The 25,403-nt window shown below is 38.5% G+C and overlaps 1 protein-coding gene across 1 annotated transcript; it reads right to left on the bottom strand.

Annotated features, from left to right (window-relative positions):
- Nucleotides 1–531: 531 nt before the first annotated feature.
- Nucleotides 532–25,070, bottom strand: LOC135734438 (uncharacterized). The gene is made up of 15 exons (XM_065253307.2): nt 24,946–25,070; nt 23,702–23,894; nt 23,056–23,127; nt 21,557–21,628; nt 20,620–20,691; nt 19,757–19,828; nt 18,827–18,926; nt 17,666–17,715; nt 15,470–17,534; nt 14,400–14,480; nt 9,751–9,813; nt 9,616–9,657; nt 9,482–9,523; nt 9,356–9,397; nt 532–3,403 (listed from the first exon to the last, which is right to left on the bottom strand). The coding sequence occupies exons 1-15, from the start codon at nt 25,068–25,070 to the stop codon at nt 3,180–3,182; spliced, it is 3,315 nt and encodes a 1,104-aa protein (XP_065109379.1). The 3' UTR covers nt 532–3,179.
- Between the last annotated feature and the right edge of the window lie 333 nt (nt 25,071–25,403).

The following is a 25,403-nucleotide window of genomic DNA, read 5'->3' as shown; positions in this document are numbered from 1 at the left end:
GAATATAGTCTCAATTTGATTTCTCCTGGTTAAATAAAGAAATAATAATGGATATCACCTACTAACACACAAATCATTATCCATTAACTTTAACCAAGAGAGTACAAGATTACTTAATATTGTTTCAATATCAACATATAGACCTGGCTTTATCATGCAAGACATTACAAAAGATACATGTGAAGTGTAAAGTGAGTTGAGAATTTTTTTAAGAGAGATGAGGAGGGATTTTTTAAATGTAGTTAAATTTAAAAGCAAAAATTTGACATTTAATGGTTTCCCTGTAAAAAATATCAAAACAGAGTATTATTGTTCAAGACTAGGTATCTTAAAGAGTACTGTTGAACTTTTGGTTTTAACTGGACATTGCTCATAAAACATGTGCAAGTTACTTCTGCTAAATTAATAAATGTAAATGTATATTGTTTAGTCCTAAGTAAATAAATAAAAATCGTTTTTACATAAGTAAATAAAATAAAATGAAGAACATAACATACATTCCCGAGTCAGACACTCAAACTTTTGAATTCCTTTTATTAACATTTGGGTTAACAAAATTTATTTTATAAAAGTATGTGGTATTTCAACAGAAAAATAAGGGTTGTAGTGTTTTACTCTCACACCTAACTAACCCTTCATGGGAATAAATCTGGGGTCAATGGGACATCATTCACATACACAAACACACAATTAAGTGTTACCGAGTTGTGAGGACAATTTGGATTTACCTGGACATGAATCACATACACAAACACACACCTCAGTAACGCTTAATTGTGAGGACAATTTGGAGTTACCTGGACATGAATCACATACACAAACACACACCTCAGTAACGCTTAATTGTGAGGACAATTTGGATTTACCTGGACATGAATCACATACACAAACACACACCTCAGTAACGCTTAATTGTGAGGACAATTTGGATTTACCTGGACATGAATCACATACACAAACACACACCTCAGTAACGCTTAATTGTGAGGACAATTTGGAGTTACCTGGACATGAATCACATACACAAACACACACCTCAGTAACGCTTAATTGTGAGGACAATTTGGATTTACCTGGACATCATTCACATACACAAACACACACCTCAGTAACGCTTAATTGTGAGGACAATTTGGATTTACCTGGACATCATTCACATACACAAACACACACCTCAGTAACGCTTAATTGTGAGGACAATTTGGATTTACCTGGACATCATTCACATACACAAACACACACCTCAGTAACGCTTAATTTTGAGGACAATTTGGGTTTAACTGGACCTCATTCACATACACAAACACACACAACTCAGTAACACTTAATTGTGAGGACAATTCGGGTTTACATGGACAATCACATATACACACACACCTTAGTAACACTTAATTGTGAGGACAATTTGGGTTTACCTGGACATCATTCACATACACACACACACACAACTCAGTAACACTTAATTGTGAGGACAATTCGGGTTTACATGGACAATCACATATACACACACACCTTAGTAACACTGAATTGTGAGGACAATTTGGGTTTACCTGGACATCATTCACATACACAAACACACACCTCAGTAACGCTTAATTTTGAAGACAATTTGGGTTTAACTGGACCTCATTCACATACACAAACACACACAACTCAGTAACACTTAATTGTGAGGACAATTCGGGTTTACATGGACAATCACATATACACACACACCTTAGTAACACTTAATTGTGAGGACAATTTGGGTTTACCTGGACATCATTCACATACACACACACACAACTCAGTAACACTTAATTGTGAGGACAATTCGGGTTTACATGGACAATCACATATACACACACACCTTAGTAACACTGAATTGTGAGGACAATTTGGGTTTACCTGGACATCATTCACATACACAAACACACACCTCAGTAACGCTTAATTGTGAGGACAATTTGGATTTACCTGGACATGAATCACATACACAAACACACACCTCAGTAACGCTTAATTGTGAGGACAATTTGGATTTACCTGGACATCATTCACATACACAAACACACACCTCAGTAACGCTTAATTGTGAGGACAATTTGGATTTACCTGGACATCATTCACATACACAAACACACACCTCAGTAACGCTTAATTGTGAGGACAATTTGGAGTTACCTGGACATGAATCACATACACAAACACACACCTCAGTAACGCTTAATTGTGAGGACAATTTGGATTTACCTGGACATCATTCACATACACAAACACACACCTCAGTAACGCTTAATTTTGAGGACAATTTGGGTTTAACTGGACCTCATTCACATACACAAACACACACAACTCAGTAACACTTAATTGTGAGGACAATTCGGGTTTACATGGACAATCACATATACACACACACCTTAGTAACACTTAATTGTGAGGACAATTTGGGTTTACCTGGACATCATTCACATACACACACACAACTCAGTAACACTTAATTGTGAGGACAATTCGGGTTTACATGGACAATCACATATACACACACACCTTAGTAACACTGAATTGTGAGGACAATTTGGGTTTACCTGGACATCATTCACATACACACACACACAACTCAGTAACACTTAATTGTGAGGACAATTCGGGTTTACATGGACAATCACATATACACACACACCTTAGTAACACTGAATTGTGAGGACAATTTGGGTTTACCTGGACATCATTCACATACACACACACACACACACACACACACACAACTCCGTAACACTTAATTGTGAGGACAATTCGGGTTTACATGGACAATCACATACACACCTTAGTAACACCTAATTGTGAGAACAATTTGGGTTTAACTGGACATCAATCACGTACATTCACACACACACACACACCTAAGTAATACCTGATTATGAGGACAATTTTGGTTTAACATGGACAGGAATTAAGTGTTTCCGAGCTACGTGTATGTGAATGATATCTAGCTAACCCAAATCTTCTTCTCAATCGGGTGTTAGTTAGGTGTGTGTATGTAAATATGTAAATAGTATTGTAAGGACGATCTGGGTTTAACTATGGAAATGAGAGATTCTAAAGTTTTAACAAGAGAACAATAGTCAGCCAGTCATTTAACTTGTAAACTTAACAGTAACAAAAGCCACAAACCTTAAAAGAAGGTGACCATGATCTGTCTAAGAACTATTTTTTTTCAACATCAAACCTCGGTTCCTCACGAAATCCCTTATGTTTTGTACAGTTCTTTCTGCTAGCACAGGGTCCTCTGCAGCCTTGCACTGCTCACACTCTGCCTTTGTTGCGAGATGTCCCTTTGAAATATGGACTTTAAAATGTTTCATAACGGCATTCACTTCATTAGCAGTCCATGGCCTTTTCACAATTCTCCTTGATTTGGCATCTGCAAAAAGCAAACAAACAAGTAGAAATAGAATTTGTGTCAAAATTGTGTTTTCTTTAAATTATTATTCAATAACATCTAGGGTATCATCTTTAAACATATCTTTGCAAAATCAATTGTGTGCAGAAAAATAGTTATTTATAGTGACAAGCTGAAAAGACTGAAAAGCTTCCACTCTTAACACTACGAAGACAGGTCACCTTTTAAAATAAACCAAATACCATGTAGAATTAAGGTGTATCAATATACTCTTTCGTTGTTGTAGAATTCGCGACTATTGTTGCATCCAAAACCGCCTACTTCAATACTATATAGTAGGCGAAAAGCCAAAAACACCCGGATGACCTACTACTTCCGGTTAGATTTTGAAGTGTGCATACAACAGACACTTCACTATCCCATGATGCCCCGGGAGAAAAGTTATCCAACGAAGAAGAGGCCTCGTCATGTTCGGAAATGGGGGAACGCGGCAATGTGGCTGTATTCGCGCTGGTATGACAAGATGTATCAACAACGCAGATGTAGTAGGTCCAAATCTCATTCAGTGGGAGGTCACAAAAGTTGGGCTCATTTAATGTGATTAATGAATGATGATCATGATGTTTGCGAGACACAGAATGAGCAGAAAGCAGTGCCTGTGTGATTAAATAATTTATCAGGTCTAGAAAAGGAGGATTTTATTATTTTCATTTAAAATAATCAAAAATGTCCTCATCATTAGCAAATATTATGCAAAAACAGAAAATTGACCAAACATATCGGCCATAATAAGGAAGTGAAAAGACAATCATTTGTCTTTTTGCACCGCCCTTTCTTGTGTTAAATACTTTTCCCTGTGTCATTTCATATTATTAACTTAATTTCTGAACTTATTTGTTTTGGTTTCTTTCTATATATGGATTACTTTGTGAAGGATTTTGTGTATATTTCTTACATGTGCAATCAATGTCTCATGTGTTATGTTGCAACTGTGCCCTGATTTTACAAGAGAGCAGAAGAATTTCCAAGATTATAGTTTTTGAAGATTACTGAAGACAAACCGACTATGTTTGTGGACTGTGCTTGTGGAAAAACATCTTTGACGACTTTGTCTTAAAATCTTTATTTGGTGAGTGAAACTTATCAGCTCTCGTAAAGTACTACTTAAAAATTTAAGCAGACCAATGTTCATAGTGTAGCATTGTTAATCATTTTAAGCTTGGTCCTTTTTCTGGAGTTTGTAGAAATTGTTAAACAATTTAGTCAGTTCTTCTAGAGATTGTAGAAGTAGAAGCTTTGGCCTTTCTCTTAATGTCTGTAGAAATTGTTGCAGAATAATTTGGTCAATTCGTCCAGAAACTGTAGAAGTCACAGAAATAGTTTTTGACTGATATTGCTGCTATAGATTTTAGGATTGTTGACTGGGTGCTAATCAGTAGCCGCTATTTGGTTAAAAATAAGAAATAGCTTGGGACTGATATTGCTGCAAGATTTTAAGACTTGACTGGGTGCCAAAGATGATCTATAACCAGTCAATTTGCCTTCCATTGAAAGATATATAGAAAGTTTTGACTGACAAATAGAAAACTGTAACTGAGCATTCTGAAGTAGGATTCAGAAAGATCTTAACAGTTTAAACTGTGAAGGCTAATGTTTATTGGTGTGCAAACAGTAGATGCACTTTATTATGGTTCTATTGCTTTCTTAATTGTAGTATTAAGAACTAAACAATATGTTAGCACAAACCAATTTTTGTTATTATGAGTACATTTTAGAATTGTATGTTTGAGTGGGTTTGTCTGTATGTACCAATTGTTTAGTCTGAATAAGGACCTTAAAAAGATCCAACACATTTAGTTTTGTTTTCACATCTCTGAGGGTACTTCTCCTGTACTGGTCATTGCTGAGTCTATGAAAAACAATGGTTGTGGATCTAACCTGAGACCCACTACAGAACGGCAAGGAACAGAACCTCCAAATGTAACCATTGATCCGATGATGGAAAATCTGAATGCATATTTGAACAAAAGACTGGAGATAAGGACATGCCATGATGACATCTGTAGGAAATACAGTATCAAGCACTCAGAGAGTTGACAATGGGCTTGGCCGGACATCAAAAGGGCTTATGGAAAGACACAGTGCTTAAAGGCAGAGTAGGCAGGTAAGTCTAAAAAAAAAAAACTTTCCAAATTTGTTTAAACTGTCTTTATATACCAATACATAAGTAAAATGTAAGTACTCTGAAAAAGAGAGTATAAAAATCGAGTGTCTGTATACCTCTCACGACGGTTTTAAACGCAGCTAATTATTATTTACATTCACTTCACCCCCTCCCTTCTGGGCTTCTTCCAAAGCCACCCCCCAAAACACATGAACGCACCGACCGCTCTGCTGGAAGAAGCATTTACCTGAGACGAACCGCGCTCCTTCCTCTCCGCTCACGTTAGTAACATCATGTCAGAATCACATGTAATAATACACCTAACTTTATCACTATGAATATAAACAAATAGGGTGGTTTTAGTACTCACTATCAAGCTAGCATATCGATACTGGTAAAGTTTAAAATATATTTAGTTTGATTTGATAACATTTATAAGACAAAGCTAAAAACAGGTTGCATTGATACACGTTTTATCCGTTAGATTTGTGGTTTTCGTTTGATTTTTAAACTGTTTTCATGCAAGGGGTTTGGCATAAATGCGGATGTCATTTTAAGCATCGGTTTATATGTTTATTTGTCAGAATTTTAAAATGTTTTCACTTGGAGTTGGGGTTAGGATGTAATTTTATGTAACAAAGTTGTTCTAACCCCAATCCCAAGCGACAATGGTAAGAAAATAGGAAAAACAATTAAGTAACCAATACGTGAAACTGGCACGAAAAAAAGTCGTGCCACGGACACGTCACTTAAACCCTCGAAACATTTCGAGCTGAATTTAAATACAGTCACATTCCTATCTTACCATATCTGCGCTACCCACCTGACCAACGGTGAGCTCAAACTGCCAGAAGCTGGCGGAAGGCTCGCCAGTGTTTTGATTGGCTGAAACACTCGGGGCACAGGGAGTGCCTTCCAGGTAGCACTGCCTTGAAGGCTTCGTTGAGCACTTAAAACACCAACGAGCGCGCATGTGTGGGCAGATCCTGTAGCAACAGGGGTGGTAGCCATGGTCGCACGAGAGAGAGTGATCGTCGTGCAAGCCAATAATTTGTTTCGTCCCGAATAGAAAAAATTTGCTGCGTTTTAAACAGTCGTGAGAGGTCTACAAACACTCGATTTTTATACTCTCTTTTTCAGAGCACTTACATTTTACTTATGTATTGGTATATAAAGACAGTTTAAACAAATTTGTAAAAAAGTTTTTTAGACAAGTCCTGCCTATTATTAGCCTAGAAATCTAGACGCACCCTAGCGGCCGCAAAATATATTTGCTGCCAGGGTTTAGTCTAGGCACTCACAATACACTTAACCGGTCCAAAAACCAAAATTTGGTCAGGCCAATCACATCGTGTGTAGCGTCTGTGGGGCGGGCTTAACATGATGACGACAGAGCTGCAACGGTTCCTACTTGAAAACAGAGAATGGCTGCTGCTGTTGGCGAACAGCTATCTTTTGAAGCGGCTTTGGCCGCGACTCTGGAGGACTTAGACTTATGTTTTTCTTTGAGAGAAGAGCAAATAATCCCTACTGAAGTCCTTTTTAAGCAAGAAAGATGTGTTTGGAGTTTTGCCGACTGGTTACGGTAACTACGTCACCTTCTTCGTTGCTCTGATCCGTCATAGCGCTATCCTATTGCGTGCAGAGGCATTTTGAGGGACAACCTTATATCCCGCCCCTTGCATTGAGCCGTTTGTGTGAAGAGTTGCCAGACCTTACATCTTGATGTAGGTCTGGCTAACCAGGCTAGCCTATTATAGCTTTAAGGACAAACACCAAGAAAGATGGATGGTCTGTGATTTTGCTCAAACAAAATCGACAGCACCTGCAGAAGTGTGAGATGGACAAACTACAATGTCAGATTGAAGCTGAGAAGGTTAAGGTTCGAGCATTAGTTATACGACTGCAAAATGAAAAGAGAGATAAACTGTTAAACCAGAATGATTTCCAAACAAATTGAAACAAAAAACGGTTTCATAGCGAGGACATTAACTAAAGAAACTAGCAGCTGCAACAAGCAAGTGACTGAACAACAAGGTACTGAAAATCAACAACTAATGGCTCTGCTGAGAGAGCTACCACATCACTGTGAAAGTGGTGATTTAGATATAGAGGCTGAATCATCTATTCACACCTATGTTCCAAAGATCAGATCTACAGTCAGGCTCGCTCCTGTGATTGGCAAAAACAGAAGGACTGAAGTTTACAACGAGGAGGAGAATGGAGAGAGACGAACTCACACTGTGACAAAAGTGGTGAAGAAATATGTTCCACATAGAACATACCAGCCAGCAACACCTGAGCAGATTGACAAATGGTCAAGGGAACTACCAGATGTATACAAGAATCCACAAAAGACTTAGCAAGTTTTACAGCGACTGCACAAAATCTACACACTACACCCATTAGATGGAGCATTCATTCTCAATGTCAATTTGAGGGCCAGTGACCAAAACAAGCTAACTGAAAGCATCAACATCAAAGCTGGTGAGTTTCAAGGCGAGTTGGTGAGTTTCAAGAAAACATTGAAGCTGGATGGGAAGCTATAAAAACATTCTTATTTTAATTATAAAAAAATTTAACAAGGACACTGGTATGCCTGAAGATCCAGAGATCTCTAAAAAAATTTTCATTCTAAGGTAATAACCACATAACATATCCATCTTGTCATTTCTGTCAAGAAATCCTTCTAAAATTACACACTGCACCTTTAAGATTGCAGCCTGAGATCACCAAAAAAACCAAAATGTTGTGAGGGCCACCTGGATAGAAGGTTTCAGCAGGAACAAAAACCAACTCTACTAAAAGCTGTTGCGCTTCAGGGAAACTAAAGACCCCCTCTCTACAGCACCAGCTAGTTGCATTTCATCCAAGACCTGATGGAGTTTTTGAACCAGAAGCAGACAAGAGAAAACTCAACAATAGAAGCAGAAGGTGATGCCCTAGCAGATGATGCTGTTAATGAAGTTGTGAAGGAGAGGGGTGCACAAGCGGCATTAACGAATCCCAAACAAGAAAGACACTTGACTAAAGACATTAAGCAAGTTCCTAATGGAACCTCCAGAGAACAAATGTGGTTGATGAAAGATTCAGCAAAACAGAGGGACGTCCATTTATAAAATGTCATAGGCATGCCAATGCACAAACGACTCAGCCTGGCAGTACAGGGCCCCGAAGAGCAAGTTCTAAATGTATGCCATTGTGAGTCAATTAGTCTGCCTAGAACTGAGGGATAGATGGGAGTAGTGTTTATAAGAGTCCATATATTGCGGGACTAGAGTTTTTAGGCTCTAGCATGTCATCAGAGGATGAAGAGGTAAACATACCACCACTGGTAAACACTGTTGTGTCCTGCCAACAATAAATAGGGACAGTTTTAATTGCAGGTAGAAGTTGTTTGTGAATAATCTACTTTCTTTGGCAAGATACGTTTCCCTTTTCTCTTGTGTGTCATTGCAGGTGTTCCAGAGAATAAGCAAGACCTCTGATGTTTGACACCTTCACCACATTGCACCTACCACCAAGCTGAAACATGGGAAGATCCACAGAGCACATCCACGTCCACTATTTTCACATTACTCTAACTTGCAAATAACCTGCACGACTCAGCAGTGTGCAAAAAAAAACAAAAAACAAAAACACCTCCGCTAAGTCCACATGATCACAACCTTAAAATGAAAGTTTATAAAGGGCTCAAGCATTCTTACAAAGAAATGCAGCCTTTTGAAAATTGAAAAATGTTTCAAGGATCACAAGAACAACCCTAACATTGGGTTGTTACAAAGTAAAAACAATAAACATACACATACCTGTGGAGCTGACAGGGTCATTTGGGGGCATTTTTCGTTTTCCTATAGAAAAAATTAATGTTAAAAACTGTATCACACATTACGTAACATTGGAAAAGTGAAATACAACAATAAACACACACATACCTGTGGAGCTGACAGGCTCATTTGGGGGCATTTTTCGTTTTCCTATAGAAAACAAACAAGTGTCATGTTAAAAACTGTAACACGCATTACATAAAATAGGTAAAGTGAAAAAACAACAATAAACATACACATACCTGTGGAGCTGACTGGTTCATTGGGGGACATTTTTTGTTTTTCTATGGCAAAAAGCAAAATTCTATTAATCTTTTATTCTACAAAATCAGTTGCAAACCATCTTCAACTGAATATAAATGTAATCCAAAAAATACCGTTGGAACTTTCAATCTCCTCATCCTGGGTCGACTTTACATGGTCCACCCTCTTTTTGTTTCCTAAATTTAAAAACACAAAATGCATAGTTAAACTAGACAACCCAAATACTTTGTTTCTGTATATGCAAGCAGGATTACTTTGCCACTGCCCCACTATTGGCATCACTTAAGTCATCCCCTCTGACCATAACCCCTTTCATATCTCACTCTGCATTGCACTGCACTGCAGAAGCTTTAAATTTATGCTTTGTTACTGAATGCAAATATGGCAGCAATAAAATTAACAGTGACATAAAAGATGCTTATAGAATACACTTTAACAGGCATAAATGTGTTTGAAAATAGGGAAACTTCTATTTGTAAAAAATGAGACAAAATTATTCATAATTATTAGGTACCTCTACATGTTTAAAAACTACAAAAGAAAGTACCAATATAGCTGCAAGCAGCAACACGGGGTCAAGCACCTTCGGCGCAATGCACACACAGCACAGCAAGCACACAAAGCACGGCAAGCTCACAAAGCAGAGCAATTACACAAATCACAGCAGGCACACAAAGCACAGCAAGCTCACAAAGCACAGCAAGCACACAAAGCACAGCAAGCACACAAAGCACAGCAAGCACACAAAGCACAGCAAGCTCACAATGCACAGCAAGCACACAAGCACAGCAATTACACAAATCACAGCAGGCACACAAAGCACAGCAAGCTCACAAAGCACAGCAAGCACACAAACCACAGCAAGCACACAAAGCACAGCAAGCCCACAAAGCACAGCAAGCTCACAAAGCACAGCAAGCACACAAAGCACAGCAAGCTCACAAAGCACAGCAAGCTCACAAAGCACATCAAGCACACAAAGCACAGCAAGCACACAAAGCACAGCAAGCAAACAAAGCATAGCAAGCTCACAAAGCACAGCAAGCACACAAAGCACATCAATTACACAAATCACAACAGGCATACAAAGCACAGCAAGCTCACAAAGCACAGCAAGCACACAAAGCACAGCAGGCACACAAAGCACAGCAAGCACACAAAGCACAGCAATTACACAAATCACAGCAGGCACAGCAAGCTCACAAAGCACAGCAAGCACACAAAGCACAGCAAGCACAGCAAGCACACAAAGCACAGCAAGCTCACAATGCACACCAAGCACACAAAGCACAGCAATTACACAAATCACAGCAGGCACACAAAGCACAGTAAGCTCACAAAGCACAGCAAGCACACAAAGCACAGCAAGCTCACAAAGCACAGCAAGCACACAAAGCACAGCAAGCACACAAAGCACAGCAAGCACACAAAGCATAGCAAGCTCACAAAGCACAGCAAGCACACAAAGCACATTAATTACACAAATCACAGCAGGCACTCAAAGCACAGCAAGCTCACAAAGCACAGCAAGCACACAAAGCACAGCAAGCACACAAAGCACAGCAAGCACACAAAGCACAGCAAGTACACAAAGCACAGCAAGCTCACAAAGCACAGCAAGCACACAAAGCACAGCAAGCTCACAAAGCACAGCAAGCTCACAAAGCACAGCAAGCACACAAAGCACAGCAAGCTCACAAAGCACAGCAAGCACACAAAGCACAGCAAGCTCACAAAGCACAGCAAGCTCACAAAGCACAGCAAGCACACAAAGCACAGCAAGCACACAAAGCACAGCAAGCACCATACATTTCATCAAAAACGCAAGGCTCAGGAATCATAGAGCAGAACCACCACAATGCAGAGCAACAACAGCAAACATGGAAAAATAGAACACATGTGAACTACAGACAGGTTTAGAAGAATTGATGAGGAAGAACAAAATACCTGACTCAGGTGGGATTCGAACCCAGGATCTCAGAATCTCAATGCATACGATTAACTAGGTGCGCCACTCAGTTGACACGGTTCATTGGGCAGCAGAAAGAGATAACAGTATAATATCAATAAGAATTGTAATAGTTTATAACCCCTAGGTGGCGCTGTACTCTGACTTCCCAGGTAACTTCAGGACATCATGTCAAAGCTCCTTACCAATTTTTGTGCGGATATGTCAAATAGTTCAAAAAATATAACAATTTATGTTAAATTTCAAAATGGCAGACAGGTGGTTCGGTCAAACCCGGCATAATACACATTGACAGATGCGGCATGAGGTAAGCAATCCATAGACATCAAGATCATAATTTTCTGACAAGCAGTTCAGAAGTTATGGGCAAAAATAGCCTATTTTATTATCTCATGACCCATAGGTGGCGCTGTCACCAAATTTGGCATGGACCCCAAGATCATGGTCCACATGAAGTGTACCAAATTTCATTTCAATTGATCAAAGAATGACTGAGCTACAGCTTCAGAACCATTTTTGCGTCAACCTCGTTAAGTTTGCGCATTTATTACTTTTGAACAAAGATAAATATCAAAATTCTGTTCGGTCATTTCTATGCGGCTCACTCCAAAGATCATCTGTGCCAAATTTCATAAGAATTGAACCACATTTGAAGGAGGAGTAGCGAAAAAACGAAATACTGTACATTTCAAAATGGCCGCTACTGTAATGGGTGGAGTCTTACTGTAAAGTATCAAATTCAATAAGCGGGATGAGAGCAATCACGTGTACTAAGCAGAATTTTCATAGATCAAATGGTTCACCAATTATAACAGTTTGAACATTGAATTTTTGGACTACTGGTGGCGCTATAGAGTTACTGCTAAAGACCCCATTTTTGGTCACATGACTATTTATGACCACCTCTACATCTGTGCCAAATTTCATCATTTTCCTATGTACGGTTCATAGGGCTGCCATAGACTCCCATTGGGGAAAAAAAAAAAAAATAATAATAATAATAATAATAATACTAACAATTACAATAGGTGTCTCAGCACCTTCGGTGCTTGACCCCTAAAAACTCCTTACATTGTTAATCAGACACATTCCTATTTAGGCTAATTTGCTATTTTTTATAAACCATATACAACCCCAAAACAGAAAAAGTTGGGACACTGTAGAAATTGTGAGAAAAAAAGGAATGGAATAATTTACAAATCTCATAAACTTATATTTTATTCACAGTAGAATATAGATAACATATCAAATGTTGAAAGTAAGATATTTTGAAATGTCATGCCAAATATTGGCTCATTTTGGATTTCATGAGAGCTACACATTCCAAAAAAAGTTGGGACAGGTAGCAATAAGAGGCCAGAAAAGTTAAATGTGCATATAAAAGGAACAGCTGGAGGAGGACCAATGTTTAGGAATGGGAATGTTGTCCTATTCTTGTCTAATACAGACTTCTAGTTGCTCAACTGTCTTAGGTCTTCTTTGTCGCATCTTTCGCTTTATGATGCACCAAATCTTTTCTTTGGGTGAAAGATCTGGACTGCAGGCTGGCCATTTCAGTACTCAGATCCTTCTTCTATGCAGTCTTGATGTTGTAATTGATGCACTATGTGGTCTGGCATTGTCATGTTGGAAAATGCAAGGTCTTCCCTGAAAGAGACGACGTCTGAATGGGATCATATGTATCTAGAACTTGGATAAACCTTTCAGCATTGATTGTGCCTTTCCAGATGTGTAAGCTGACCATGCCACACGCACTCATGCAACCCCAAACCATCAGAGATGCAGGCTTCTGAAAAGAGCGCTAATAACAACTTGGGTTGTCATTGTCCTCTTTAGTCCGGATGAAATGGCATCCCAGTTTTTCAAAAAGAACTTCAAATTTTGATTCGTTGGACCACAGAACAGTTTTCCACTTTGCCAAAGTCCATTTTAAATGAGCCTTGCCCAGGGAAAACGCCTGTGCTTCTGGATCATGTTTAGATATGGCTTCTTTTTTGACCTACAGAGTTTTAGCTGGCAACGGCGAATGACACGGTGGATTGTGTTCACTGACAATGTTTTCTGGAAGTATTCCAGAGCCCATGTTGTGATTTCCATTACAGTAGCATTCCTGTATGTGATGCAGTGCCATCTAAGAGCCCGAAGATCACAGGCATCCGGTATGGTTTTCCGGTCTTGACCCTTACGCACAGAGATTGTTCCAGATTCTCTGAATCTTTGGATGATATTTTGCACCGTAGATGAAGATAACTTCAATCTCATTGCAATTTTTCTCTGAGAAACTCAGAAAACTATTTTTCGCCGCAGCATTGGGAGAATTGGTGATTCTCTGCCCATCTTGACCTCTGAGAGACACTGCCAATCTGAGAGGCTTTTTTATACCCAATCATGTTGCCAATTGACCTAATAAGTTGCAAATTGGTCTTTCAACTGTTCCTTATTTGTACATTTAAATTTTCTGGCCTCTTATTGCTACCTGTCCCAACTTTTTTGGAATGTGTAGCTCTCATGAAATCCAAAATGAGCCAATATTTGGCATGACATTTCAAAATATCTCACTTTCAACATTTGATACGTTATCTATATTCTACTGTGAATAAAATATAAGTTTATGAGATTTGTAAATTATTCCATTCCTTTTTTACTCACAATTTCTACAGTGTCCCAACTTTTTCTGTTTTGGGGTTGTAGACTAGAAAGATAACACTTGCAAGTCTGCATGAAGACTGAAGATAGACATGTAGTGAATACATTACATTACTGATGCACACATGATTAAAATTTATTACATACCATTTACTCTATGGAGAGAATCCGATTCTTCGCCGTCTTCATCACTTTCTTCTTCGTCGTCTAATTCAGGATCAATTTCATCTACAAAAAAAGCACACATGATAAACACACGCTTTACATACAAGTTCTGATTCCAATTAGTTACTTTCCTAGCATTTTAGTCAGCAATGAAACTAATTAAAATTACCCAATAATAGCAGTCTAAAAAGCAATCTTTTTAAGCACCAATAAAAATTTTACAACAGTTATTTTGAAACATGTTTGGAATTTACGTTTTACAATGGAATTTAAAATTTTTGTTTTCTCTTGTTTTACAATGACCACGTTTACATGCTCCCTCATTATGCGATTATAATGGGATTTCGGCAATATTGCAAGTATACTCGACCTCATGTAAAAACAATACTTCATAAAAATAATTTGATTAAGCTCATAATCGTTTCAAGTATAATCATATTAAAACATGTGTCATACGTAGTTTTTAATCGCAGTATTTGTCCATGCAAACGCTTTAATGACATCTATACCTCACTAACTGAAATGCATGTGGGTTTTTGAATATTTCTTTAAATGCATAATCAATGTCTAATGTGTTACATTGCAGCTTTGCCCTGATGTAATCAACATATGTGCCTGCAGTTGTATGGCCTATAGAAACTGATCAGTGTGAATAACTAAGAAACACCATTCCTCAGGGTAGACTGCTTGAAAGTCCAACCTCCTGTAGGAGGTCCTAACAGGCCTTTTGTTATCATGTATAAACTTTAGGTAAAAAAAATGTAGAAGGTTGACATGACAACATCACTCCTGAAGAACTATGCTACATAAGAACCTTCATTAAATCTCTTTTCCCCATAACCACTTTGTGATGCTTACTTATTTTACAAATTAGATGCAATCTAATGTGTTGGCGTTTAACGCAAGGCTTACTCTGATTATTGGAAATAATCGCATTATTAGTGTACATGTAAACCTAATCAATGACTGCATGTATGCTACTGCTAAATTAATGATATTCCTGTAAGGTACTTTGTAAGATTATTCAAATATATATAAAATTATGCACATACCTTCAATCTCAATTTCACTAAGAGACTTTCCTTGGAAACTTGCAAGGGTTCCTTTCTCCATTGCCAGAAGCAGCTTTGAGATTTTTGCAATTTCTATAGTTGCATCTGGCAACCGATAATAGTCTCTATGGACCCGAATGTCATGGCCCAAAAAGTTGGCAAGCTGATCCAGCTCATTATCCTTTAGATTAAGAATCTGGGACATTGTTGCAACCTGCTTACGGAGTTGTGTAGATCTGAGATATTCAGGGTTCTGGGCACCACACTGATTTGCAAAAACCCTGATGCAGTCTTGTCCCCTGAAGAAACTGGTGGCTGAACACTTTGGTCTTGCAAATAGAAAGGGGTTGTCCACATCTACTTCACATGAATCTCTCTTGTCCACAAGAAGTTGTATTGCTCCAACAAGATCAGGGCTTAGCAGAACAGCAACTTTTCTCCCTTTTTTGCCCATTATTTCTACTCTGCTAAAATGCTTGGACATTTTTTGCTCAAACGGAGACAGACCAAGAGCTATGTCCTCGTGGAGCTCAGTTTGGTCTCTTTTCATAAAACACTCAAGTGTCATTTTTGAAACTTCTCCTGCACGACGCCGGTTAAAGATGATTACTTGTGCCAGTGTCACTTTGGTGAGTTCTGCGTATGCCTGTGAAGACTCTTGGTTTTTCAGGTTTTCAAAAGCATCAGCTGATTTCTTCTCTAGGCACTGGTGGAGAAGCTGCACATCATGTGTGAATGGTATGGTAGATGGTTTGTTGAACTTTGATTTGCTTAAAGTAGCAAGAGCAGCATGGGAGACATGTTCTGCCCATTCACTTGAGCAAAGTCTTTTGAATCGCTCTGCTGCTTTCGTCAGAGCATCATCCTCTCCTGCGATGGCCCTGCAGAGAATGATGTCAGCAATTTTGTTAAGTGAATGTCCTAACTTTAGCGCAAGACTTGGTGTCTTATACGAGTGGCTCTTTTCTTCATAACCAGCAACATCTTTCACGGCCTCAATGACTTTGTAAAAATTGTTTGGCTTCAAAGCATCTTCAAAGCTAAGTATGGAGAATTTTTTTTTCATGCTTAGCAAGAGTCTGCCCACTTCCCGTACCTTCTGTCTGATGTATTCAAATTTTGTTGGATCACTTCCGTGTTTGTTGTAAAGACTCTGACTCAACTGCAGTATGAGAAAATCATTTCGAACAACAGATGAAATGTCATCATTCTTCATATTTCCCAAGATTTTCCACACTTCAGGAGAGATTGCTTGAGAGAATGTTGACTCTGCAATGTCAGCCAAAACTAGAACTTTAGCCTTACCAGTTGCTTCAGACTCGGAACAAATCTTTGAAGAACATCTCCGTGTATGGCGCCACAACTCCTTGCGAACAAACAGGCCTTTACAGTATATGCAGTGCACGTATGTTTTGGTACTCAATTCGATCTCGGATCTTACTGGTCGTCTTCTAACCTTCAGTGGTCCACTCTTATTTGCCATAACCTCTTGATTATGTTCATAGTTGCCTCTGTTTCGAAGCTTCTCAAGTAACCTTTTTCTGTCCTTGGAGTGTTTAGGAAGCAGAAATGCAGCCGCAATTTCCGTTTCACTGTCTTCATGCTTTTTAAAGTGACGGGCAATTTTAGACTGAGGTTTCTTGCACACATAACAGTAATTTTTGTGGGTGGAAAAAGTGTCTTTGAGGTTTGACTGTTTATCACAAGACTCTTTTGGTGTTTTCTTAAAACTCTGAAGCATCTCCATATTCCTTGTGGTAGTGTCGTGATCATTACATACGAGATCTTGAGCAGAGCTGGATTTGTCACTAACCATATCTTGCTCAGTGGATGAACAGTGAGTGGGTTGAGACACACTCTCTGCCTTCTTAGACTCTGAAAATAGTTGAGTGGTCTTACAATATGGTGGATTCCTTGTATTGATAGTTAGACTATCACCACTGTCGCTGTTTTGTCTTGAATCTGGGATGAATTCATCAGAGGATTCATCAATGCTGTTTTCAGCGTGAGGAGTATACTCTTCATCAGAACTGCTTTCTTCAGAACTGGAAAATGTAACATCCATCTAAAAAAAAGAGCCAATAATACGTTTTTCATTATTATTTCAAAATGCTTAAGATAAACTTTACTCAAGCACAGGTTTTATATAACGGAGTTTAAAATGTTTACAATGTGAGATTAAAGAAATGAATATACCGATTTCTCATTCTTCATGAAGCAGGTTTTGTGCCATGATCTTGAACACACTGAAAAAATGAAAGTAGAAATATTCAGGTGCTGGTCATATAATTAGAATATCATCAAAAAGTTGATATATTTCACTAATTCCATTCAAAAAGTGAAACTCGTATATTATATTCATTCATTACACACTGTGGCACTGCTCAGGTGTTATAAAAGCCCAGGTTGCTCTGATAGTGGCATTCAGCTATTCTGTATTTTTGGGTGTGGCATATCACATCTTCTTTTTCACGATACCCCATAGATTTTCTATGGGGTAAAGGTAAGGCGAGTTTGCTGGCCAATTAAGAACAGGGATACCATGGTCCTTAAACCAGGTACTGGTAACTTTGGCACTGTGGGCAGGTCAATGAAATCTGCATCTCCATAAAATTGGTCCTTGTGTCAAGCAACTCTTGAACAACAGACAGCGTCAGAACCGTCTCGCCTGGGCTAAAGACTAAAAGGACTGGACTGCTGCTGAGTGGTCCAAAGTTATGTTCTTAGATGAAAGTAAATTTTGCATTTCATTTGAAAATCAGGGTCCCAGAATCTGGAGGAAGATAGGAGAGGCACATAATCCACATTGCTTGAGGTCCAGTGTAAAGTTTCTACAGTCAGTGATGCTTTGGGGTGCCATGTTATCTGCTGGTGTTGGTCCACTGCGTTTTCTGAGGTCCTGGGTCAGAAAGTTTTAGAGCCCTTCATGCTTTCTGCTGCTGACCAACTTTATGGAGATGCAGATTTCATTGTCCAACAGGACTTGGCACCTGCACACAGTGCGAAAACTACCAGTACCTGGTTTAAGGACTATGGTATCCCTGTTCTTAATTGGCCAGCAAATTCACCTGACCTCAACCCCATAGATTTTTGTGAAGAGGAAGATGTGAGATGCCAGAACCATTAATGTAAAAGAGCTGAAGGTCACTATCAGAGCAACCTGGGCTCTTATAACACCCGAGCACTGCCAGACTGATTGACCCCATGCCACGCTGCATTGCTGCAGTAATTCAGGCAAAAGGAGCCCCAAAAAAGTATTGAGTGCTGTACATGCTCATACTTTTCATGTTCTTACTTTTCAGTTGGCCCAGATTTCTAAAAATCTTAGATTTCTAAAACTTACATACAAATACTTACATTTGCATGTTAAGCCAAGCCATTTTCGACTAGAAACGGGTCCACTGCAATTTACACAAGAATCCAAACTGGATACTGCGCAATGAACTTCATGATGGCACTATAAAGAAATAAAGAAGAAAAAAGTAATGTATTAAAATCAACTTTACATTGATAGACAAATCACAACTCCTATTCCTAAATGTCACTTTTGTCACAACAGCTTACAATTGCTTTGTCCATTTTTAGATGCCCTGTAAATAACCAATGTCAGTGGCCAAGGAAGGAGTTTAAGCTTTTAATGAAAATGATATTGTAATTTGCACTTTATAATGTAACAAGCATGTGTCTGGGCATCAAGGGCATCTAAAAAATGGACAAAGGTGTTATCTTAAAATACTTTCAAAGCATCACATTTCTTAAATTACAGTTAATTAAAATTCTTTAGTTTGATCCTTTAAGCTTCCCCCAATATATATTACTTAAAATTCAGATATTACAGAAGAAAATCTTTCTCAGTGCAAACCCCTCATCAAAAGCTGAAGACAGGACAAATTTGAACAACTAACCGTATACTTCTCTCAAACAGACAGATATTTACTAGAGCTAGTGTCAAATCTAAAACATTATTGGGCAGAAATGTGCATAATGACTCTACATCTTATCTTTGAACCTGACACATAACCAAACCAACAACATTTCATCAAATATGTAAAAACTTGACGGTCCTCATAGAGGAAAACTGTCCTTATATTTCAGGTCGGTGTCGTGCCCATCCCCCCCAAACACACACAACATATGAAAATCAAATGGACATCATAGGGTGTGTGACAGTCCTCATAGAGGAACGCTGTCCTTATATTTCAGGTCGGTGTTGTGCCCATCACCCCAAACACACACAACATATGAAAATCTATGGACATCATAGAGAAAGAAAATATGGTCACTTACTTTCTCTTTTCCTGATGAGGAAGGACCCTCAATGGATTCATCTACGGCCACCGATATCTCATCACACAATTCCTATAAATATGAGGAAGACAAGAACAACATTCAGTAACAATGTTTGCCAAGTGATCACCATAAAAATTCCCTACAAGAACAACCAAAGTCTGAAAATGGACAAAGCAATTGTATGCTGTTGTCATAAAACACTTTTAAAGCATCACATTTATTAAATTACAGTTAATTCAAGTTATTTTAGTTTGATCCTTTAAGCTTCCCCCAATGTATATTACTTAAAATTCTGATTTTACAGAAGAAAATCTTTCTCAGTGCAAACCCCTCATCAAAAGCTGAAGACAGGACAAATTTGAACAACTAACCGTATCCTTCTCTCTAACAGGCAGATATTTACTAGAGCTAGTGTCAAATCTAAAACATTATTGGGCAGAAATGTGCATAATGACTCTACATCTTATCTATGAACCTGACACATAACCAAACCAACAACATTTCATCAAATATGTAAAAACTTGACAGTCCTCATAGAGGAAAACTGTCCTTATATTTCAGGTTGGTGTCGTGCCCATCCCCCCCAAACACACACAACATATGAAAATCAAATGGACATCATAGGGTGTGTGACCGTCCTCATAGAGGAACGCTGTCCTTATATTTCAGGTCGGTGTCGTGCCCCCCCCCCAAACACACACAACATATGAAAATCAAATGGACATCATAGGGTGTGTGACCGTCCTCATAGAGGAACGCTGTCCTTATATTTCAGGTCGGTGTCATGCCCATCCCCCCCAAACACACACAACATATGAAAATCTATGGACATCATAGAGAAAGAAAATATGGTCACTTACTTTCTCTTTTCTTGATGAGGAAGGACCCTCAATGGATTCATCTACGGCCACCGATGTCTCATCACACAATTCCTATAAATATGAGGAAGACAAGAACAACATTCAGTAACAATGTTTGCCAAGTGATCACCATAAAAATTCCCTACAAGAACAACCAAAGTCTGAAAATGGACAAAGCAATTGTATGCTGTTGTCATAAAACACTTTTAAAGCATCACATTTATTAAATTACAGTTAATTCAAGTTATTTTAGTTTGATCCTTTAAGCTTCCCCCAATGTATATTACTTAAAATTCCTATATTACAGAAGAAAATCTTTCTCAGTGCAAACCCCTCATCAAAAGCTGAAGACACGACAAATTTGAACAACTAACCGTATACTTCTCTCTAACAGACAGATATTTACTAGAGCTAGTGTCAAATCTAAAACATTATTGTGCAGAAATGTGCATAATGACTCTACATCTTATCTATGAACCTGACACATAACCAAACCAACAACATTTCATCAAATATGTAAAAACTTGACGGTCCTCATAGAGGAAAACTGTCCTTATATTTCAGGTTGGTGTCGTGCCCATCCCCCCCAAACACACACAACATATGAAAATCAAATGGACATCATAGGGTGTGTGACAGTCCTCATAGAGGAACGCTGTCCTTATATTTCAGTTCGGTGTCGTGCCCATCCCCCCCCAAACACACACAACATATGAAAATCAAATGGACATCATAGAGGGTATTGTCTAGACTAGGTGTGACAAGGTACCCCTCATCTTAACATAGAGATGGTGTGCCTAGATAGCTCTTCACCTTGCCACCATTTTCTAAATTTACTCAAAAGTTTGGGATCCTGGTAAAACAGCCTGTCATGATTCCCCAAGCTCCAACAACTAATATAAAGTCAGTGTCATGAAAGAAAAATACGCTCACTTACATTCTCTTTTCTTGATGAGGAAGGACCCTCAATGGATTCATCTACGGCCACCGATATCTCATCACACAATTCCTATAAATATGAGGAAGACAAGAACAACATTCAGTAACAATGTTTGCCAAGTGATCACCATAAACATTCCCTACAAGAACAACCAAAGTCTGAAAATGGACAAAGCAATTGTATGCTGTTGTCATAAAACACTTTTAAAGCATCACATTTATCAAATTACAGTTAATTAAAATTCTTTAGTTTGATCCTTTAAGCTTCCCCCAATGAATATTACTTAAAATTCCTATATTACAGAAGAAAATCTTTCTCAGTGCAAACCCCTCATCAAAAGCTGAAGACATGACAAATTTGAACAACTAACCGTATACTTCTCTCTAACAGACAGATATTTACTAGAGCTAGTGTCAAATCTAAAACATTATTGGGCAGAAATGTGCATAATGACTCTACATCTTATCTATGAACCTGACACATAACCAAACCAACAACATTTCATCAAATATGTAAAAACTTGACGGTCCTCATAGAGGAAAACTGTCCTTATATTTCAGGTCAGTGTCTTGCCCATCCCCCCCAAACACACACAACATATGAAAATCAAATGGACATCATAGGGTGTGTGACCGTCCTCATAGAGGAACGCTGTCCTTATATTTCAGGTCGGTGTCGTGCCCATCCCCCCCAAACACACACAACATATGAAAATCAAATGGACATCATAGGGTGTGTGACCGTCCTCATAGAGGAACGCTGTCCTTATATTTCAGGTCGGTGTTGTGCCCCCCCCCAAACACACACAACATATGAAAATCAAATGGACATCATAGGGTGTGTGACAGTCCTCATAGAGGAACGCTGTCCTTATATTTCAGGTCGGTGTTGTGCCCCCCCCAAACACACACAACATATGAAAATCAAATGGACATCATAGGGTGTGTGACAGTCCTCATAGAGGAACGCTGTCCTTATATTTCAGGTCGGTGTTGTGCCCCCCCCCCCAAACACACACAACATATGAAAATCAAATGGACATCATAGGGTGTGTGACCGTCCTCATAGAGGAACGCTGTCCTTATATTTCAGGTCGGTGTTGTGCCCCCCCCCAAACACACACAACATATGAAAATCAAATGGACATCATAGGGTGTGTGACAGTCCTCATAGAGGAACGCTGTCCTTATATTTCAGGTCGGTGTTGTGCCCCCCCCCAAACACACACAACATATGAAAATCAAATGGACATCATAGGGTGTGTGACAGTCCTCATAGAGGAACGCTGTCCTTATATTTCAGGTCGGTGTTGTGCCCCCCCCCCCCCAAACACACACAACATATGAAAATCAAATGGACATCATAGGGTGTGTGACCGTCCTCATAGAGGAACGCTGTCCTTATATTTCAGGTCGGTGTCGTGCCCATCCCCCCCAAACACACACAACATATGAAAATCTATTGACATCATAGAGAAAGAAAATATGGTCACTTACTTTCTCTTTTCTTGATGAGGAAGGACCCTCAATGGATTCATCTACGGCCACCGATATCTCATCACACAATTCCTATAAATATGAGGAAGACAAGAACAACATTCAGTAACAATATTTGCCAAGTGATCACCATAATAACTCTTAAACACGATTTCTTTCTTTTTTTTTCTTTTAAATGCCATGCCAGATTCTAAAAGGCTATGTTCATGGTGAAAAATATGACAATTTCTGCAGCAACAACATAAAGGCTTTTGTAGCCCAATCTTAACTTCCAATAACTAAATTACAACAAAGTACCTCTAGAGTAGATTATTTCTGATAACAAGCAAAATAAATTAGTAAATTGCCTTAGTTTAAATCATAGCTCAAATGTATCTAGCCACAAGGTATTTGTTGCCAGACCGATAAACAAACACAGACAGGAACGCAACGCATATGCGTCCAATAAAACGGTCTATACACAAACAACCAGTTTAAATATCTGTAGCATTTTCACTTCTACCATGCTGTGTACACACTAGATGTGGAAAAACACATTTATTAATTCATTATAATATTTTCTTCAATAAAAAACAAATTAATAATCCAAAATCTGGACACACTGCACAACATGTTTGCCATTTTAGTTCAAGAGAAAGAAACTTACTACTGAACGCCAGGGCCAAGAGGAATCCCCATAATTGTAAGTAATTTCTTCATCTGGACAAATGTCTCTTAGACTAAATAGACACAGGTGCGGCTTTCCCTCAACAACAACCGTCTTGACTTTGCAGTTTGGATTTTTGTGATCATCGTTCACCAGTCGTCCTAGCGATCCATCCTCTTTTGAAGCATCTATGCTATAAAAAAAAATGCAAAAACTATTACTATGAGTTTAATAGAACAAAAGATATTGACTGACAAATTAGGCTAAGTCTAGTCTATTACACCTATTGTCAAATAGACACGGTGACAGTTGTCTTTGTTGAATAACAGTACCTTTCTAAGTAAAGCTAGAAACATACTTTTAAATACCAAATTTGCGCTTTGTTTTTAATACTTAAAATGTTTACAAACAAACGTTTATTTTAACCAGCATCTCACTCTCGTGCGCTGTGCATAGCACTTCCTTCCTCAGCCATTGTTTTGACTTCTGGGGCGTACAGCGATTTCAGTGCACAAGTCTGATATCATCCTCGATATCAAGAACACATCTGGGTATTTTCATGCATCCTCTGTACTTGTGTTCTTGAGAATTGCAATTGAACTTCAACGGCTAATGATGACGTAGAGCGAGAACACGAGGACGCAAGATCGCTGAAGAACGCATATTGAGAAACAGCCTCAGTGATGTGACTTCATGCATTGTGTCTATTTTTGTCACAATAATATCCGCTTGACAGATCATACAGCTCTGGGTATCGCTGTACAGCTGATATACATACTCAGCTGAGTATACATGGAATAATACACTTACATTAAACAATGTTTACAAGTAAAAGGTTAAGTTGATTGGTTAGTTAGTTGTTGTCACGTCATTCTGAAAAATATAAATATTGCAAAAAGCTGATAATACTGCAAGGCCAACATATATAGAATAAAGAAAACATCACAGGTCGCTTCCTATTTGAGCAGGAATGCCATGAGTCTACATGTAAAGTAACTTGTGCACGCAAAATACATGAAATGTGAACGGCCCCTTAGTGATCACCATCATGAACCGATGTTCCTAATATCAAAATCACTGGCAAAGCTTCTGTCCTTCTAGACCTCAGAATGGCATGGTAGCTTGGTATTTGGAGGAAAAGCTGAACTTCGTTGTAATAATAAAATAAACTTTATTACTGTTGTTACTGCTGCTGCTGGCATGTAGATTCTTTGCTTTGAATTTGATTAAAAAAGCTAACTTACCAATAATGTGCTCCATTCCATGTGAAATCGAACAAGTAGTTGCCTTTAATGTCATCAACATATTTACTTTGGCACAGTATTCCACGATATTCTACAACAAATGTGGATGATTCAATGGCCCTCATTTATCAAAAGTGCGTACACCAAATTTCCAGCGTACACCTTGCGTACACCCAAAACCACGGTGACTTTGAGATTTATCAATATGGACGTTGGCGTACGGCACGCTCAAATCCTACGCCAGCTCAGGAGGTGGTGTACGCACATTTTGAGTTAGTGCAGAAATGCGCAAAAACTTCCTAACACCACAAAACGTACTGACAAACTAAAATATATGATATATTATGACCCACTGTAAAAAACATAGTAATTATAAACTTCAGTGTTTATTTTTATGCAACAATGTTCAATGTTTAATTTGTGAGACTTTACCAAAGCATTTGATTTGTATGCATATG

This window comes from Paramisgurnus dabryanus, chromosome 1, assembly GCF_030506205.2.
Source record: "Paramisgurnus dabryanus chromosome 1, PD_genome_1.1, whole genome shotgun sequence".
In the NCBI taxonomy this organism is placed as follows: Eukaryota; Metazoa; Chordata; class Actinopteri; order Cypriniformes; family Cobitidae; genus Paramisgurnus; species Paramisgurnus dabryanus.
The sequence above is the reverse complement of the archived record's forward strand: the minus strand, read 5'-3'. Positions and strand labels throughout refer to the sequence as shown.

Excerpts from the sequence above, each read along its gene's own strand:
- LOC135734438 (XM_065253307.2), bottom strand. The coding sequence starts at position 25,070 with ATGAGGGCCATTGAATCATCCACATTTGTTGTAGAATATCGTGGAATA. Across the intron at positions 19,829-20,619 it reads CCTCATCAAGAAAAGAGAAA|GAATTGTGTGATGAGATATC; the intron begins GTAAGTGACCAT and ends TCATATTTATAG. Across the intron at positions 17,535-17,665 it reads TCATGAAGAATGAGAAATCG|ATGGATGTTACATTTTCCAG; the intron begins GTATATTCATTT and ends TCTTTTTTTTAG.